The following is a 19,915-nucleotide window of genomic DNA, read 5'->3' on the forward strand; positions in this document are numbered from 1 at the left end:
TAGGGATCCAATCTCTTTATTGTCAGGGTCCCCTCCTGTGCCCCCCACCCCTCACCAAACCTATAGAAAAACCCCAAGCCTAGGAGTGTCTTGGGGACAGGAGGCAGAGCGTGGGAAAACTCTGTGCTCTGCCCTCTGGTCTGGGCAGTGACAACAGGGAAGGTATGTGGGGAGGGGAGGCCAGTAACTCCACCTGCAGAGGATGTAGCACTGGCTGGGATGCATGGGGTCAGGTGCCTGCTGTCAACTCTCCTCTGGGACCCGCTGGGGTGGCATCCAGGGGTGGGTGCCCAGCTTGAGGCCTGGTACAGTGCACGCTCTTCTTCTGCCAGTGGCCATCACTCCTGTCAGGCTAAGAAAGAGATAAAGGAGAGACTAAGGCTGAGAAGAAAAGTCCCGTGTGCCCTTGATAACAGGGATTGGGAAGAAGTGAGGGCAGAATGATTTTTGCTACTTGCAGACAGAGATACATGCCTGCGCTCTGGCCTGATAATTTTCTGGCCATGCAACTTTGGGCAAGTCTCTCTCCCTCCTCCAGCCTCCAAGTCCTCACCTGAGTCCCTTTACTTCACCTGAAAATTAACAAAGGGAGGATCCCTGGTAAAACAAACTATAAAGCTCCAAGAGGAAAAGCTGCATATGTGGAATTTCCTAAACTTAGCTGTCAAGGAAGTCCTTACTGGCGGAGCATCTCACAGCATGAATGTATCATGTAGAAAGACACCTCTGTCCAAGGCCTTGCTCCACCCAAGCCTAACTCTGAACACCGCCCCAAAAGGATGGAGCACAGAGATGGCAGAGCTCAGTGCTAAACACTGGACGGAGAGTGGGCTTTGAGGCTACATACCACGGGGTTCAAATCTAGGCTCCACCCATCACCTTGGGATCTTGTGAGATATGTGATCTCTCTTGCCCTTCCTTCAGTGCCTCAGTTTCCACATACGGTAACATTAACACAATCACAAATGTGGGGCAGCTCCTGGCACAAAGGGCATTTCCACCTGACAGGTCAAGTCCCAATCCCAAAGTGTGGCACAACCTCACCCTTTGTTGATAAGCAGCTCCCTCTCCTTGCTATGCAGAGCTGGGAATGTAGCCACAGGAGGTCCCTGGACCTTTCCACACACTGAAGATGGCCAGAGCTGTGCCTCTGCTAAGGGTGTTCCCTCAGATGTTTCTCCCTCAATCCTGCACAGGCTCAGCTACCTATAACCTCTTCCACCACACCTCTCTTTGTCTTCCTGGCTCTCCAGCCCGTGCTCCTGTTCACACTGGATGGGAGTCATTTGCATCTTCCTCCAGAAAACAGGAATCTCAGCTCCTCAAGGGTGCAGACAGGCACCATGGCTCAGTGCACGGAGGGAACCCCTGCTGCGTGGGCCTGGCTGGCCCATCTATGGCTCCTGCTCCCATAGGTAGTGCCTCTACCACAAAGAAGTGTGGTAAAACACCTGGGGATAGAGGGGCCATCATTGCGGGACACAGCACCACCCTGTCCTACTCTGTTTCATGGCACACCCTCCACTTCACCCCAACGCTTGCCCACCAGGACTGCCGTACCTGCTCACTGCAAGGCCCCATCCTCCGCGTCTGTGTCTTGGCTGTGATCCTGATAGGGAGGAGGCAACGAGAGACCACACATCACTCACTGCAAGCTCTGAGTCCTGCCCTGAGGCCCAGAGCACACACATCTGGACGCCTCAGAAAGGGGAAGGGACAGACAAGGGAAATGACTAGGGGGCCAGTCTAACAAGGCTGGTTTGGGATCCCAACAGGGTGGACTCAGGGCCCCTTAGGAAAGAGAAGGGACCAGTCAAGTAAGTTCTATGCATGGCAGGAGGCACGTTTCTGCACAGAAAGGCCTCCTCAGATTGGGGTAGGCGCAAAGCCTAGTAGGCTGATGAGCTCCCCAACTCTGGGACATCTAAGCCTTTGTTACAGCCTTTATCAAGACTGCTATGCTCAAAAGAGTAACCTGAAGTATCAGGCTAGGTTCAAAGAAGGAAAAATGAGCTGGACCTCTTAAGTGTTGTGGCCATGAGCTCATCTGTCCTCACACCAGAACTCAGCAGTGATGGAAAAAAGGAAGTCCCAGACCTAGTGATTAAGTCTGGTCTCCAATCCAGGCTCAACCCTTATTAGCTATAAGGCCCTGAGCAAGCTACTCTTAGCTCCTCTGAGCCTCAGTTTCCTCATGGGGTAAAATGTGGGAAGAGTAATACTTTGCTCTTGTTGTTAGGTTGAATGAAGTTAGAGAGTGTGAATGCTTTTTAGTAAATAAGTAATAAGCACACAACAGATACTTCACAGACTCAGAATCTGGTCTACCTTCCCACTTAACATAAGCTCCTTACTAAATGGCCCTCCACCCTCACTGTGAAGAATTTCAGTAGCAGACTGGGGGGTTCCCTTGCTTCCTCAAGAGACAGGCTGTTTCATGCAAGGCAAAAATGGCTTTTTAGAAAATCCTCAGGTAGAGTAGTTACCTACTTCCCTGTGGCTTCCCCAGTAAATCCGTCCTGCTCCCTGCTCTGTAGACCATATATACACTTCCTGAGCCCGATTCTTCCCCTCCCAACCATGTGGAAAACTGAGTCTAGAATGGGCCCTAGACTCAAGGAAGGTCTGCCGCAGCTCTCAGTGGGACATCTGACTGGCCGATGGAATAGGCACTACTCCCTATTCATTCCTCACCTTCCTCACAGGCTCAGAACCTTTAGGAAAAAGGAACCAGCTCGGAGGCCACCCACCGGCCCCTGCTGTGACCTGGAGTGCTAACCCGGGTCCCAGTCCCTCCAACCATGCCCTCACCAGCTCTTCCTCGCTGTGTGTCAGCAGCCCCTCCTCATCGCCGTCATCTCGAGCTTGTACTTCTCCCTGCGGTGTTCCTGCCTCAGAAGCTGTGTCCTCTTGAGGGGGCGGTGGCCGGCTATTGCCACCACTGCCACTGCCGCCACCAGTGCCGCTGCCGCCACCACTGCCACTGCCGCTGCCGCCACCGCTGCCACTCCCATTGCCACTGCCACCGCCACTGCCACCACCACTGCCACTGTCGCCCTTCTTCTTGCCATCTTGAGGGAGAAGGGATGGTGAAGAGGGGAAGAAACTCAGCTTGCAGCAGCTACCTGAGACAACACCTCAGCAGAAACAAGGCCTCAGAATGGTGGGTCCAGGTAGAATTAGAGGCCACAGCTCCTCTCTGCCCCACGCACTATCCTCCCCCCACACTTTGCCCTGGTTCCCTGGTCACTTGAACCAGGGCAAGAACCCTTGGAAGCTGACCTGGGTTGGCCTTCTGCTCCTCGGCAATCTGTTCCAAGCGGCCCAGCAGGGCATCGATGTTGGACTTGATCTGCGTCAGCTCTGTCTTGATAGTCTGCAGCTCACTGCTCTTTACTGGGAGTGGGGAGAACACAGGGCTGACATGTTGATACTAACACAAGATCCTAGACCCATTCTGTCAACTAGGAAGGTAGGCCACTGGCAGGAACTGTCCTTGTCCACAGATGTCTTTTTGGGCAGGGAAAGGGCCATGGCTGCCAGTGGCTTCCCTTGAGACTTTCTGAAGGCTACATTCCTACAGTGACCAGATCACCCTTCTGAACCTGGGATCTCCCCTACCCCCGACTTCTCAATTCTAAAAAGGGACTGGGGATGGATAAGAATGCAGGCGTGGGGGTGCACCTCTGTGTGCACCTGAACAAGCATTTGTCTCTGCTTTTGATTCAGAGCGATGTCTGCCTTTTCAGGGGTATAAATGTGGGTATTTTACACTCGGGTTTCCCGGGTGCTTGGCCACAGCGTGTGCACACCAGAGTGGATGTACAGCGGTGGGCCTGTGTGGACTTGTCCTGTCCTTACTAGAGGAACGATGACAGCATCTCCTCACTGTGCTCCACATCACAGCACTGGACTTTGTGCTAAAGCCAAGCCCCTCCCCATCAAATGTAGCCTTTTCCTCTTAGAAATACATGAAAATAATTCGGTTGTGTTAGAGGTATAGTACTGTGGGAGATTTGTTCCTTATTTTCTAACATAAAAAGAAATGTAATTCTATTATTTTACTAACGACAAAAAATTATTTAGGAAGCAAGTAAGTTACTCACACTTGATCTTGACTGAGCTGGTGTTGATGGCTGTGGAACGGGGAAAGAGCTTGACAGGAATGGTGGTTTTGACACGACGGACCAAAGGGACTGTGACCCTGGGTCGCTTCACGGGGACAGCCCTGGGCACAGGCACTGGTGACAGGCGGCCCCGATAGTCAAAAAGCCTGTGAGGACAAATGGGCCAGAGGCTGCAGCATGGCCTGTGGCCACCAGGGGTCACTGTGACCTTAGGTTAACAAGTATAAGGCTGAAGGGCTGTCCTGCATTACACATCTCTGCTTGCTCCCAACAAGCCCCAGGACGGAGGTAGGGGGAAGGGGGCACAGTAAAGAGAAAGGGCTTTTGCAACCCTAAGAACTGCTGGGATCCTGATTACAGCACCATTCCTACCAGCCAGGCTGGGTAAGGGCAGGTGAGGTGGCAGGTGGTAATGGTTACGGGCTGATTCAACAGAGGAGTAAACTGAGACCAACCCCCAAAAGCCTTCCCTAGATCACCCTGACACCCACACCTGCTATATTCCTGACTCTGCTTCCCTTCAATCAACTGCCACCTCAACCCTTGGTCAGAGTTTGCAAATCTCAGCAGCACAAACCCCCAGGTGGGAAGTGGAGGGCCAATCTCTAAGCCTGCCTGAGCCTCAGTTTTCCCATCTGCTTAATGAGGATGTCTATCCCAAGTTCTTTCCCCCCCACCCACCCCACCCCACCCCACCCCACCCAGGTTGCTATGAGGGTAGAGCATGAGAGAATGTGGTTAAACACCCATGTTAGAAGGTATGATTGGTGAATGGCCAGGGCACCATAACCCTCAATTCAGGGACCTATGACCTCAGAAGCCTAAGACCCTTTTTCCTCATTCTGGGCTCTCCCAGTCACTCCACCCTTCTAATCGACTTCAGCGATGGAGGGCAGGAGGCCCGGGAGAGTATCGGTTCGGCAACTCAATCAGACCCCTCTGCTCAGGACTATGTGCTGCCCCTGCCCCCAACGCCATCACGCAGCCCTCTCCAGGAGGGCTTCTTTTCCTGCTGATCACACAGAAGCTCAGTAGGCTGAATAAGGGTCTTTCCCATCCCATTTGCTGCGACTACCTTTCTGCAGGGAACAGCAGCCCCAGGGGTGTACTGTGGGATCGCTTTCCTGATGACAACCAGGAAACCTGTCATCACCAGGCAATTCAATGCCCCATGCTTTGGCACTCCTTTGTTCAGGAGGCCTCTACCTTGGGTTGGTGATGGCTGGGGATAGATAATATCTGGGAATGCATCCAGTCCCAGACACTGCATTTCTTCCCCCAAGGGGAGGGGGCGGCTCTGGCCTTGGTCAGAATCACTGAACCACAGAATCCCAGAGCTGGAAGAGCCCTGAGGGATCATTTGGTGCAAGCCCATTTCACAGACTGGGAGGGAATTTACCCAAAGTCACACAATCCATTCAGTGGCAGAGCTGAGATTAGCACCCTGGTATTCTGACTCCCAGGCTAGGGCACTTTCAACTATACTGCGCTGTCTCCTGAAATCATTCACAGGTGAGAAAACCGAGGCTCAGAGAGGTTCTATTCTTGGACAGCCTGGGGCAGGCCAAGAGGGAGGGAGAGAGAGAAGTGGGGAGAAGTCTGGGCCAGCCCCGATCATGATTTCCACTCAGGAATGTGGGTGGGGCCATGAAGTGGAGGCCTCAGCCTCAAGGCTGGGGTCTGGGAAGGCCTGGGTGTAGAGGGTGGGCCGCAGCCTACCAGGGACTAATTAAGACCTCTAAAGAGCTGCTGAGGCTCAGACTGAGATCTGAGGTTCCTTCCAGCTGGCTGGGTAACTCAGAATGGTAAGGATATGGAACAGCAGAGGCATAAGGGCTCAAACTCCCTTCACTGGGCCCTGTACCATTTGTATTCCAGCTTGCTGTCCAGTTCCATTGAGCCTCACCCCAGATTTAGGAGGAAAGACAGTCAGAGAGTGGGAGACAGCATAGGGTGGGGAACTCTAGCCTGGGCACCTGCAGAATTTGGCTCCAGTCCCAGCTCTGCCACCAACTTGCAAAGCAGCCTTGGGCAAATGCCTGTCTGCATCTCTGGGCTTAGGTTCCACTTTGATGACTGAATGGGCTGCACCAGCAATCTCTCAGCACACTTCCAGCTTGGCTGTTTCATGCCTGGGCACACCCCTCCCCTGCTCACCTGTCATAGAAGTCGTCCCGGTAGTAATCATAGTCAAAGCTGTAGCCACTGGGGAAACAAAGGGGAGAGGGCCGGGTCTTAGGGACAGCCACTCAGCCCACTCTCCACAGGCCCTCATATCCAAACGCCTCCCCAAATTCTAGGCTCAGCACAACATCACCACCTGTGTCTACTCCCCCTGTGGAAAGAGGGACCAGTCCCTCCCAGACAGAGACAGACGAGACAGAGTGCCCCACCTGTAAATGGCAGATGCTGCTCTCTTTAATCCCTTGGGTCTGTTAGGCTTGGGCTCGCCAGCCATGTTGATGTCTGTGTGAAGAGAATAGGCAGAGTCAGATGCTGGCGAGACAAGAGGGCGCCCAATACATACCACCCTCAAGCAAGCGTGCAGAAATGTATGTGCATATATGAGATACACATGAATTTTACTCACTAAAACAGCCAACAGAGGCCCTCACACATCAGACTCATACATCACGTGGATATGCCTATTTACATAACCATATACATTCAAATACATGTGTGCAAGCTCACAAACATATCACTCATACATACCGTGTGCATCACACATAAGCATTCTCAAGTACATTCATGTAAACACAAACAGATAACACATCCTCACACACATGCTCACATATGCAGGTAATAAGGTCACACACTCAGATAACCAGTACACTCAGACTTGGTTCCAACACCATATGCATAACTGTCCATATGCAAATCAGCTAGCACACATTCATACAAACATTCTACCAAACATATCCATACCTAGAGCAGTGCTTTCTTGGCATGTGATGGGGTCTCGACACACATTTGGTAAATGAATATATGCTATCTGCTTACATACTTAAATATATTGACATACACTACCTATATACATACTAAGGTATATGTCTTCACATTTTCCACATATTCAGTGATATCCACATACCACATACTCAGGAATACGTATACAAATATCCCTTCTCAAACATATACATATACACAGAAGTATATACACATATACAAAGTTGTACACACCCCTAGGCAGGCCACCAGCATGGCCACATTTCTTGTGTATAACGCCAAGGCCAAGGGCACCTGCTTGTTTCACCTTGTGCTCCTGGCACCTCCTCCTGGCTCTCAGAAAGGGTTCTAACCTAAGCCATCTGTAGCTTAATGTAGTAGGTTGTGCTAGTCCACTCAGTTCCCTGTCTCTGGGGAATCTGCATTTTAACTGGAATCATAAGCCTGTCATTAAGACTCACTGTGCATCAGAAAAAGACAAATACATTATGACTTCACTCATAGTGGAATCGAATGAACAAAATGAACTACCAAGCAAAACAGAGACAGGCTCATAGATAGAGAGCAGCCTGACAGCTGTAGGCAAGGAGGGGTGGAGGGACTGAGTAAAAAGGAAAAAAAGAGAAAGATTGCATGGACACAGACAACAGCATGGTTACTTACTGGGGGATGGTGGGTGGAGGAGGGTAGAGGGGTGATACATGGTGGAACAAAAGGGTCACTGTGAAAGCAGGGACAGGACAAAAGTGTTTTTCAGAAGCTTCTACAATTTTCCCCCAAAGGGATTCATCTGTAACTACTTAATTTATAACATATAATGTATAACTATTTAAGTTATAACATCTCTAAGAGGGGGAGGATTGTGGCTAGTGGCGGAGGAACATAAAAGGGACTAAGAGGGGAGCTGGAGAGTGAAGGCCAGCACCTGCTCAGGAGACTACCAGGAGCTTACCCAGGGTCTGCCCGGCCAGCACCCGCCCATTCTCTCCCAGCACAGCCGCCCGGGCATGGCGCTCATTGGCATACTGAACAAAGGCATAGCCCTTGTGCACAGAACAGCCGGCCACACGGCCATACTTGGAGAAGATGGTCTCCACATCTGACTTCTTCACCACAGCTGTGTTGAGGTTTCCAATGAAGACTCGAGAGTTGATGGACTTGGGGTCATTCTTGTTGGTTACGTTGCTTGTCTGGATCTTCAAGGACATGGTGGCCACCTGAAGAGAGAAAGCCACTGTGAGTCTGGGTCCACAGGTTGGGCTCAAGGGCTGCCCATGACCCACATCTTAGCTGCATGGATTTTTTGTGCATTCCTACACACTCCCCCAACCCACAGCATCCAGGTCCCTATTTTTGCTCATGCTTTTTGGCTGCTGAACTCAAGCTAGGGGCTTTGCATATGTTCCCTTATTTGGTAACAAACTACAGAAACAATCCCTGAAAGTATAGTCTTTTTGTTCCCTGACTTGGTACCGACAAAGCAGAATCAGAATATTTTACAAGGGAGAGAACACACATTCAGAGGTCACAATACTAGTCAATGGTAAGGCTGGGATTTGAACCCTGGTCTCCTTAATTCCAATTCTTTTAAGTACTCCATCTTTAATACTCATCTCAAATGTTACCATCCCATACAAGATCTACATGTGAAGACCTTCCACAGGTTTTCTTCTGTTCTTATGGCCCAAAAGTCACATGGTAATTGCAAGTACTACCTGCTACAGACCAGTACCATATTGTGAAAATTGCTCAGTGGGATCCGGATGTGGACTGTCTTTACTGGTATATTCGCCATCTTGAGAGCAAGTCTCACTCCACTCAGCGTGGACTTGGTCTCCTGCTCTCTTGGTGCAACTCCTTTTTGGAGCATGCTTCTCCCAAGAACCCATGAGTATTATCCTTATTATCATCATTCACATTTTACCAGAAACAGACTTCAATAAGTTCATTAACTTGCCCAGAATGGGCATTCAAACCCAGGTTTGTCCCTAAAGCCCATTTCTTTCAACTTTAGCACTATCCTTCCCAGAGCTGAAGTCAATTTATATATTTTATTTCATTTTTTTAGACAGAGGGGAAAACATCATTTTGTTGTTCCACTTATTTGTGCATTTACTGGTTGATTCTCGTATGTGCCCTGACCAGCAATTGAACTGGCAACTTGGTGTTTCAGGACGATGCTCTAACTGATTGAGCTACCTAATCAGGGCCGTTAAAGCCAATTTAAATACTACAGTAAGTCAGCATATTTATCTGAGAACTGTTTTCAAATAAATTCGTTTTTTTGGAGTTAACTATTATATACTTATTAAAATTTTGTTCTTTGCTAGAGGTGATATCATATCTACTCTTTGCTCTTCTTCACACAAGGTTATAACTGGCACAGCCTCCAGAGAAAAAGGGAAAAGGAGGCTCCGTTTCGGTAGGAAAGGTCTAATGTTAATAAGCCTTGGCGTTTCTACTTCCTGGCCCAGAACCCTGCTCTTGGGCATGGGTTGGTGCAACTTCCTTTTACAGCATGCCTATCCCAATACCCCACCCTAAAGCTATTTAAGGAGGCGCTAAAGACCCCAAGCTGTATGTATAAAAACTTCTCACCAGCGTAAGCTAACTGTAAACTCCTGCCTATTTACCTAATATTTTTAGATAGAAGGAGCTTCTTTTTAGTGAAATAGAGAAGAGCTAAATATAAGCTGGGAAATCTGTAACTTCTGTCCTATTAGGGTAAGAGACCGTTCTCTCCGTTTTCCCAGCCTGGAAGCTGGAGTGTCCTGACCAGCAGATGGCATTGTTTACAAGGGAACCATAGGCTGGACCAGAGCATTCTGGTGAACCTGCTGCTAGGGTGGACTTACAGTAGCTCCACAGATACAATGAGGTCAAGTGTGCCATCCTAGGTAAAGAAAGCCTGACAAGGCATTACTACTGATGAAAGGGCTAGTGCCATCTTTGGAACTGGCCTGAGGGACAAGACTCTTCTGGTTATTCAGTTTCCCTTTGCATCCATCCAATCATCAACATTTATTAAGTAGTGATGGACATAACAGGGATTCATGAAAACACCTAATACACTGTCCATATGGGGCAGGAAATGCTCGATATTTGTGGGTTCCCTTGGGCTCCCCATTCCTCCCAGCTCTCTGACATCCCTCTCCTACCTGGATGACAAGCTACTAAAAGGTTAATTCCTTGTCCATCCATGGGTATACCAGAAGTTCGAGGAGTTCCCCTATGGTAATCAGATAACTCTCTTCTTGTTGGTTCAATGCAAAACCATGAAATTTTGGCCCTGGGAGATGCTAACAGCTTTGGCTGAAGGGAACCAACCAGGCCTGGGGTGTGGACCAAGATAAAAAGAACAGAGGAGGATTATGGTTCAGAGATCTGTTGATTACTGCTGGCTCTGCCACTGATCTGGTAGGGACATGGAGGTTCCTGAGTTCCCTCAGACCTCTCCCAAAAGCCTCTAGCACCACTAAGCAGGAAGCGTTTGCTGAGCAACTGATAATGAGATCAGCACTCACTGCCTGGCTGGTGAGCAAAGTCCTTTGGCTTTGGCCCTGGCAGTAACCAGTCTTTTCGCCTCACCTGTGGTTTGGACAATGCACATAAAAGAACTTTGTAAACTGTAAAGCTCTAACACTGCCAATTACAAGCCCATTCTAGATGAGAGTCAAGGTCAGACTAAAGCACATTGTGAATGATACCAAGGAGAGACAGGCAGAAGCCATGTCACATGAAGGTCAGTTTTCTGATCTATAGAGAGAAAACTTGGGAAGTGTATGTATGTGACCACTGTGGGTGAGGACTCTGCAGAGCCAAGGAGAAATGTCCACCTGAAGTATGCTCTGTGTACCCAACCACTATATTCCCCCATCTAAATAGCCTCCGATCTGCTTTCAAGGCCTGTATACTCCATGGAAGCAGCCTGTGCTGCTGTTGGGTGTATTCCCTAAATTCGAGAGGATAGGTATCTGTGGGCTAACAGAAAAGCTCAAGTGTCCACAAACATGTCCATGAAGTTCCTCAGAGGGGGAAATGGAGTTGGGGTGGAAAATGAACAGGAAGCATGGCCAGACTAACTCTCCTTGAACTTCTAGGTTCAGGTACAGAATTCCCAAAGAGTCAAGAATTCTAAACTCAGACATGGTCGTTCAGGTTGTTATTAACACAGCAATTTGTTAGCTTCATTATTAACTTTCAAATACTGAGACATATAGTACGCGGGTCTCCATGTGTACTCTTGCTCTGCCTTACAATGTTAAAAGACAGGCCTGACAAAGCCTGGGGCACAGTAAGTGCTCAGTAAGAGTTAGGAATGAAGAAGTGGAGATAATGTACTAGGAGGTGAGGTGAGAAGGGCTAGCTGTGGTCCTGCCTTAAGTTGGGGGGGAGACGACTGGGAGCTGAGGTTCCAGGCACTTTTTCTGGTCTCTAACCCAAATATCTCCCTCCACAGACCAACTACCCCAACTCAATCTTTCTCGAGTAATTCTTTTTTGGCTCTTCCAAGTTTTCCTTGCTTAGAGTGGGAGCCCTAGAAAATATTGACATCCTATTCAGCAGAAGCTGCTTGACTTGATAAGCTATTTTCCCCCTGGGCTAAGCTCTGCCTCACAGATTAGCTGTGTAATTGAGAGCAAGGTGTCTGCAGCCCCCAGAGGTCCCATGTTTAGCAATGTGCTAAAGAGAGATGGGTACAGGGACTGTTCTTGGTGATGATAGTAAAAAAAAGGAGGTAAGATGGGAAGGGGAGAGAGAGCCAGACTTGTTCCCTGAGACTCCTGTAATGTCAGATTAGCAGGGACCTTAGTGAGCATGGAGTTTATATGCCCCCACTCTGAGGAACAAAAAGGAATGGAATTGGCCAGTGAGTAGTAAGGCCAAGAACCCCATGGGTCCTCTGACTTATAAATAAGTCTAGGGTCCTTAATATTCCATTTTTCCTTTAGGCCAGGCACTAGACAAGCCCTCAGGACAATGAAGAGCTGGGAGGGGGCCGTCTATATATGCTATCTTTGAGAAAACCGGGGACTGGCTCCCAAGTAAGTATCTATACCTTTACCTGCTGGAAAAACAACTGCTGCAGAAAGGTTGGATCCCTAAGCTAATTAACACCCACTAAGGACACAGACTTTGAAATGCAATTTACAGTTCAAAGGAATGGGCTAGTTTCTCCAGGCTAAGAGGAAATTTGGCAAAAACAAATAATTTTTCCCAGTTGAAACATTTTACACTGAAGCTATGTTTTGGAAGACAAGAGTTAAGCCTAAACATGGGGTTAAGTGACAGGACTTTGTAAAGGTAGAAAAGCCTTAAAAGGTAACTCCACCCCCGAAGTTTAGGTAAATGACACCCCAGGAGGGCCATCCCAGTAAGAATAGCTTCTAATTACTGAACGCCAACAATGAGTCAGAGCATTTACATAACTCTCATTAGTTAATCCTCACAACAGCCCTGAGGAGGTATTTAGATAGGGACACTGGCAAAATAACTGATTAATAGAACAAAGCCAGAACAACCCAGTCTAACTCTAAAGACCTATGCACAGAAATGCCTTTGGTACTTATTCCTATGGTAAGATTGTGTCACCCTGAGCCAGTCACACCCTCTCCTCGGTCCTCGCCTTCCCCTTTTCTACTATAATTCCTCATACTAGTACAGGATTTTAGTGAACAAAGACAGTTTATATCCTTGATCCTTACATTGTTGGTTCCATTTTATAGACAAAAAAGCTGAGGATCAGCAAAGCTAAATGACTTATTTAAGGCCACCCAGCTAGTGAAAAAGGTAACCAAGGGACTTGAATCCAGGATTCTTGTTCAACACTCTACAAGCCACTGTCTCAGAAAGTTTACTCCGTCAGCTCTATAAATCCTCCTCAACACTGGATCTCATTTTCTTGAAATGGTCATTTCAAAAGGGGAGTCACTACTCTTGGTCCTAAAGTTTCATCTTCACCACTATCACCACCACCACCACTGCCACCGCCACCACCACTGCCACCGCCACCACCACTACCATGCATATACAATGCTATTTAGAGCCTCTGTCTGGGCCAGTCCTGTTGGACACCACTGGCCTTATTTTCCAGCACAAGGATGAGCATCACCATCAGCCTGTGGCCAGACCTCTGCCCTTAAATAACCCTGGGGACATTTGGATAGTTTTAAAGGAAAATAGTTATCAGAAACAAGAAGGCTATTTTTGAAGAAAGCAAAGCAATTAAACTTATCAGTGCCCAGGGCCTCCTTGGTCCAGAGGCTCCTGCTTACCTGGAGGCCGGGGATGACAGAACATCTATTAATCTCATTAAACTCTCCAGGCCCCAGCTCATTAGCAATGCCAAAATAATCATTACTGGCCAGACAGGACTAATTTTCCAAGGAGTGCTCTTTAGATCCTGACTGTTCCCACTTCCATGAGAAACCCCAGCCTGAGCATTCTGAACACTGAGGGATCCTGGGATGAGTGAGAGTGTAAGGCGTGCAGGTTACAGGCCTAGGAGCCTGGATCTGGACAATCTACCGTTATTAGTCACATGACCTACAACGTCATGTAATTTTTCTGAGCCTTATTATCTTTATTCTGAAGACAGAAATAATCTTCCTGATAATCTTTCAGCTCAGATATAAAAATCAAATAGGCTAATCCATGTGAAAGTGTTGTTTCATCTGTAATATACTACATAAAAAAACAGCAGTTTTATACCTATTTCTTTTATAACCCAACTCCTTTCCCCTTCATTCATTCAATAAACATTTCTTACATATTCTTGTCTGTGCTGGCACTGTGAAGATGCTGTGGAAACAATGCTCATGGGCCTTGTCCTCCACTTGCTTTTCAAGAAAGCCATCACCTCTTCACTGTTTTTTTTTTTTAAAGATTTTATTTATTTAGTTTTTTAGAGAGGGAAGGGAGGGAGAAAGAGAGAAGGAGAGAGAGAAACATCAATGTGCGGTTGCTGGGGGCCCTGGCCTGCAACCCAGGCATGTGCCCTGACTGGGAATTGAACCTGCGACACTTTGGTTCGCAGCTCACGCTCAATCCACTGAGCTACGCCAGCCAGGGCCTGGTTTGTTTGTTTTTTTAAGATTTTATTTTCTTTATTTTGAGAGAGGGTAAAGAGAGGGAGAAAGAGAGGGAGAGAAACATCAATGTGTGATTGCCTCTTGCGGGTCCCCTACTGGGGACCTGGCCTGCAACCCAGGCATGTGCCTGACTGGGAATCGAACTGGCAACTCTTTGGTTTGCAGGCTGGCACTCAATCCACTGAGCCATACCAGCCAGGGCAAGACTCTTTCTTAATAACAAAGAAAAAATGCACCGGAAATGTCAGAAATAGCACAGCCTCTGGAGTAAGACAGGACTGAGTTCCAGTCCCAGCCCTACTGTTTATGAGATGTAACCTTGGACTTGTCCTTTAACCTCACTGGGTGCCTCAGATGCCTTAATTACAAAATGGAAATTATACCAACCTCCCAGGATTAGGGCAAGGATTAGAGATAAAGTGTGTAAAGTGCCCAATATAATGGATGGGACCAGTACATATTTACCTAAGAAACTCAAATGCCCTATATATACCCTTTGAAACAAAGATCCTCCACATTGCAGCCCTAATTTCCTTTACCCATGTCATCTCACAATACCCCACATTTCACCTGAAAATAAGGGAGCCTATACATGCTTTCTCCCTTGTCCTAGTATTTGGAGCCAAATCTAGAAACTTCATAAAGGTGCCCCCCTCCCCATGCCTGTCAAAACAGGCATGTATGGGGTGGGAGAGGAAATAACACTAGCTGGGAGGAGTGACCCAGGCCTTGCTGAGCCACAGACTCAACCCTCAGCTATACTATGAGTTCTCTTGTCCTATACTATATAACATTGGTATCAATACCTGATATGCCCAAGAGAAGACCTCAAAGCAGAAATAGAAGGCAGAGCTGGGGCCTTAGTCATCTCTCCCCACAGTGTGGTCTGTGTATACATACCCTGCCTTGCCTGTACCTTGCACCCTAACTCTACCCCTGACTATGGTCTTAAGCTGAGGCTTAGCATCTATGACAAGTGACCCTTATAGCTATGAGCGAAAAGGTAACAAGAAACAGATAGGAGCAGTTTTGGGCCTACAATCCCCAATACTGAGTTAGAGTTAGGGACCCACAATGATGGTCAACCTCTTTTTTTCCTTTTTTTGGCCGAAGAAGTCACCTAAACACCCACCTATCCATTCAATCATAATTATAGACCTCCAAATACTTACTGGGCCAACGCCAGGTGTTAATGTACAAGTAAACTGTTCATTCATTCATCCAAGCTGTTGGTCTGGTACCTGATCTCAAGGAACACCCAGTCCAGCAGGGGACACTCACCCCAGCCACAAAGGACGTGTGACCTGGGCAGGAGTCCACTGCCTAGAAGCAGCCCAATGCAAACCAGCCTAGGATATCAGAGCACCAATAGGAGCATTATAGAAGGCTTTTCAAAAAGAGGGCATGTTTAAGACGAATTCCCACTGGATAGTGACATAGATAGGTAAAGGTAATTGCTGGCAGGAGGAATTGCAGGAACAATGTACAAAACACGCCCCTTTCTCCTCTTTGCTACTTTTTTTCTGCCCTTCCTTTTTTTTTTTTTTTTAAGATTTTATTCATTTTTAGAGAGGGAAGGGAGGGAGAAAGAGAGAGAGAAACATCAATGTGCGGTTGCTGGGGGCCGTGGCCTGCAACCCAGATATGTGGCCTGACTGGGGATGGAACCTGCGACACTTTGGTTCGCAGCCTGTGCTCAATCCACTGAGCTACACCAGCCAGGGATCTGCCCTTCCTCTTAGTTTATTGAAATATGAGCATTTCTTTAGTGCTGTCTCTTCTTCCCTTGATAGCAGCATACTAATTCTTGTCTTGAGGGAGAACAAAAAGGAACACACAATTTAACATATGGCAACTTTATGCCAGGCACTGTGTTGGAAACTTTATGGGCATACTCGCACATGATCCTGATCACAACCTAGTGAGAAGTAAGTAATATCATCTTTATTCTCCAGATGAAGAAACTGAGGCTCAGAGAGAGCCCTAATAATTTGCCAGTCATATTAAGTGGCATGATTAGGATAAAGGAACCCCAAGCTTGTCTAGTTCCAAAGCCTGTTATCTCACTTCACAAAATTGCTCCCACTAACCCTTCCCCCTCCAACAGAAGACTGGTCCTAGCTTTGCTACTGATTTACATGACCTTGGATTCTGGAACATGTGACTACAAAGGGCCCTTCCAGGGTTTAATATATGATCATGATTATGATTACCAACATTTACTTATGTGCCAGGAACTGCACTGTCTTGTGCTTTGAGGTAGGTGATGGTATATATTATGCCCCTTTCACATATGAGGAAACTAAGGGTTGGAGTTTAGTCCTATACAAGCCAGGAAATGCTGGAGCTGTGGCCAATCTGGATGAGACCACAGCTGGTGCCCTTAACCTTGCCCCTGAGTGGCTTCGTGCTAAGCATGTCCTGTACTTTCTAGGAGGTCAGCTTCTAACACTTTCTGATCCTTTAGTTATAAACTCATGGGGCCTTGCTAAGAGCATACTCTCAACCCCAAGGGCCAATAAGTATTGGCTGTGAGCCTGGGGGATGGCCCCCCTTCCCATGCCTTAAGGGCTGGCTCCTCACTGTGATAATGTGGCAAGATTAGTCACTGCTTGCTGTTGGTTGATTATAGCTATTCTTTTCTGTAAATGAAGTTTAAAAGTCATCAAAGGGTTTGTCAGCTGTGACTTATGAGCCTCTTTCCCGCAGGGAAGTCAGGCAGTGACAAATGCCCCTCTCGTTCTACCATCCATTACGAGTCGGAAGGTGCCATGTTCCAATTACTGGAGACCCTGATGGAGCTCACGGAAAACCCTGCTCCAGGCTGCAGCCATTACTCAGGCCTGGCAGGGCTGCCAGCAGAGCTGCCCTAGGCTCAGGCCCCATTGGGTAAGAATGGAGTAAGAGCATGTTTCTGACTTTGTAAGCCAGCTCCTTCCACCCCTTACTTGTATTACCCCTGGTGGGCTTAGTCTAGACACATTTCACAAACGAGTAACACCATGGGCACCATGTAGGCTGTCTCAAAGTACCCGGGATCAAAACTGCCTAAGACAAACAGACATGAGGAAATAAGATCATGCTGCCAGGTGAAGTGGGTGAAAATACGATGCTCAAGAGGGAGGAGAGAGGATAAATTACCTTGGATGTTCAGAGAAAGCAGAGACTGAAAGAACTCTTAGAGATCGTAATCAATTACATCAGTACCCAATACCAATTATGTCAAGTCCTGTCCAGCTAAAGCTGGGGAACCTAAGATGAATAAAACATAGTCACTGACACTGAGGGTAGATGAGATAATTATGGTATAAAGACTTGCCCAAGGTCTCAAAATAAATTAGGGTCAGTAAGGGAATGAGAAAGCAGGTCTCCAGACCTCTAGTAGAGAAAGTGGAATGACAGGCAGCCTTCCTGTGTGTCAGGCTCTTTACACAGGACATGGCATAATAGTGAAGAGTGCCAGCTCTCATTCAAATCCCACATACACACTTTAACCTATCCAAGTCCAGAAAAATGGGGATGATAACAAAACTTATTTCAGAACTGCAGTAAGGATTAAGGTAATATATGTACAATGAATGCAAAGAGGCAGGCCCATATTAAGTATCCCAAAATATTATTCATCATCATGTAATTCCAGGTATTATTAATCTTATTTTACAGACGAGACTGAAGCTTTTTCACTTTGTCACACTAAACAAGCCAGTACTTCTCAAAACTATTTACCATTTAGGGTAAAGGACTGGTTTTTTGTTTGTTATGCTTTTTAAACCTTCAATCCATTATGGACAAACACAATTATAAAATACAATAAACATGTCAAATTACTATAAAAGTTTCTAAGCACTTACTTTCAATTTATATACTTATCACAAACCAGCAAGTTTGGGAACTTGCATCATTTGATGAGCTACACTTTGAGTAACACAGCTCTAAGCCACTCACCTACCCCATCAAACTCTATAAAAACCAAAGCAAAAAAAAAAAAAGAGTGAAGAGAGAATTAAATTTCTTTCAAAGCCTTTAGCCTGATTTCTTTTAAACTCTGATGTTTTTATAAAAACTTACCTCATCTTTTTCCTTTTCACTTCCCTCCAGAAAGAGAGAAGAGTTGGTAAACAGGCCAAAGATGAGTTCAAGAATTTGCCACCAGCCCTGGCTGGTGTGGCTCAGCAGACTGAATGCCAGCCTGTGAAGCAAAGGATCGCTGGTTCAATTCCGGGTCAGGAAACATGCCTGGGTTGCAGGCCAGGTCCCCAGTAGGGGGCGTGTGAGAGGCAACCACACATTGATGTTTTTCTCTTTCCCTCCCTTCCCCTCTAAAAATAAATAAAACCTTAAAAAAAAAAAAAAGGTTTTGCCACCAAACACTTCAGGTAATCTGCTCTAGGTCATGCCATATCCTTCAAGAATGATCTAGGTTCAACAGGTTGAACATTTGTCAGGCCTGGGGGTCTGAGAGGAAGGTATATTCCTACAGAGGTACTCCTGGATCTTCTCTCCTCACATCAGAGGATGTGAAGAAACCAGCCAGGAAAGGGAGGCATGTCAGACCTTTCCTTTTGGTATTTTTAATTTTCAGTCTTGTATCATGGCTGTTTATAAAGTAGTCTTCTTGCTCCTTCCAGGGAGTTTCTTAAGAACAAAATGGGCATCAGATTCACTCCTGAATGCCACTGTTCACCCAAGAGTGTGACTGGCTAGGGCAGATGAGTAGCTCTTAACCAATGTGCCAAAATGCAACAGTGCACCTTGAATCATCCAGGTGCATGGCCAAATATGTCCATATACAAAACTTGTTTGTTCTAACTGAGTTTATGGGGTGCTATCTTTCAGCACAACCCAGAGCTGAGAGTGTCATATGACATGGTGCAGAGAAAAAGGTGAAACCTACTGCTGTGAACAGGACCTGCCATCAAGCAGGAGCTAAAGACCAAATGTTTACACTCCCATGTGACAGGCCATGTAATATGTCAAGAGAGCAACCTCTGAAGCCAAAATGCCTACATTCTGCCACTGAACTAGCTGTGTGACATGACCTTTGGGAAATATCTTAAGTTCTTTTTTTTTAATATTTAAAACAAATTTTAATTATTTATTTATTTTTTAGAGAGGGAAGGGAGGGAGCAAGAGAGAGAGAGAAACATCAATGTGCGGTTGCTGGGGGCCGTGGCCTGCAACCCAGGCATGTGTCCTGACTGGGAATCGAACCTGCGATGCTTTGGTTCGCAGCCCGAGCTCAATCCACTTATCTTAAGTTCTTTATGCTACAGTTGTATCTCCTGTAAAATGGGGATAGCAGTACATATCTCTAAGTTTCCTGAAGAACAAAATAATTTAATTCATGTAAATATTTAGAACAGTATCTGGTGTATGATAAAGTATGCAAATATTAGCTACTATTATTATTTGAATCTGCAAAAATTTTTCCTTGTGAATATAAAAAGGAAGGTAGTAAGTTCTGTGTAACACTAACCTAGAGATGCACTGTGGTCAAGGAAAGAACACTATCACTGTGGATTCAATAAAGTCTCTTCAAGTGTGTCACCAAACTTCTAGTATTTGGAAATGTGCTCTGAAAATAAAAATGAATCACAGGAGTAGCACTCATTAAGTGTTGATAAATAAATGAGTATCTAGAATAAAGCAACCCCCAGAGAATACAACTTGAAAAGAGCGCAGGAAGAAACCCCTAAGTGAAGGTCCCCAGAAAGGACTTTGTGCCTTGAAGACACAGAAGGCATGCTGTGCTCC

The 19,915-nt window shown here is 46.8% G+C and overlaps 1 protein-coding gene across 4 annotated transcripts in view; it reads right to left on the bottom strand.

Annotated features, from left to right (window-relative positions):
* Positions 1-19,915, bottom strand: part of RALY (RALY heterogeneous nuclear ribonucleoprotein) — an 89,217-nt gene continuing 69,302 nt past the window's right edge. For 3 of the 4 annotated variants that reach the window (XM_045833399.1, XM_045833398.1, XM_045833400.1), the window contains 8 exons: positions 8,023-8,287; positions 6,521-6,593; positions 6,285-6,332; positions 4,107-4,273; positions 3,283-3,396; positions 2,812-3,071; positions 1,561-1,609; positions 1-352 (listed from right to left, as the gene is read on the bottom strand). In XM_045833399.1, coding sequence (XP_045689355.1) covers positions 1,565-1,609; positions 2,812-3,071; positions 3,283-3,396; positions 4,107-4,273; positions 6,285-6,332; positions 6,521-6,593; positions 8,023-8,278 — 963 coding nt within the window. In that variant the 5' untranslated portion in view covers positions 8,279-8,287 and the 3' untranslated portion in view covers positions 1-352; positions 1,561-1,564. The remainder of the gene's footprint in view (positions 353-1,560; positions 1,610-2,811; positions 3,072-3,282; positions 3,397-4,106; positions 4,274-6,284; positions 6,333-6,520; positions 6,594-8,022; positions 8,288-19,915) is intronic. The other variant, XM_045833401.1, reaches the window with a different exon arrangement.

Source organism: Phyllostomus hastatus, unplaced genomic scaffold (assembly GCF_019186645.2).
Source record: "Phyllostomus hastatus isolate PE091 unplaced genomic scaffold, TTU_PhHast_1.1 phas_contig_17, whole genome shotgun sequence".
Classification (NCBI taxonomy): Eukaryota; Metazoa; Chordata; class Mammalia; order Chiroptera; family Phyllostomidae; genus Phyllostomus; species Phyllostomus hastatus.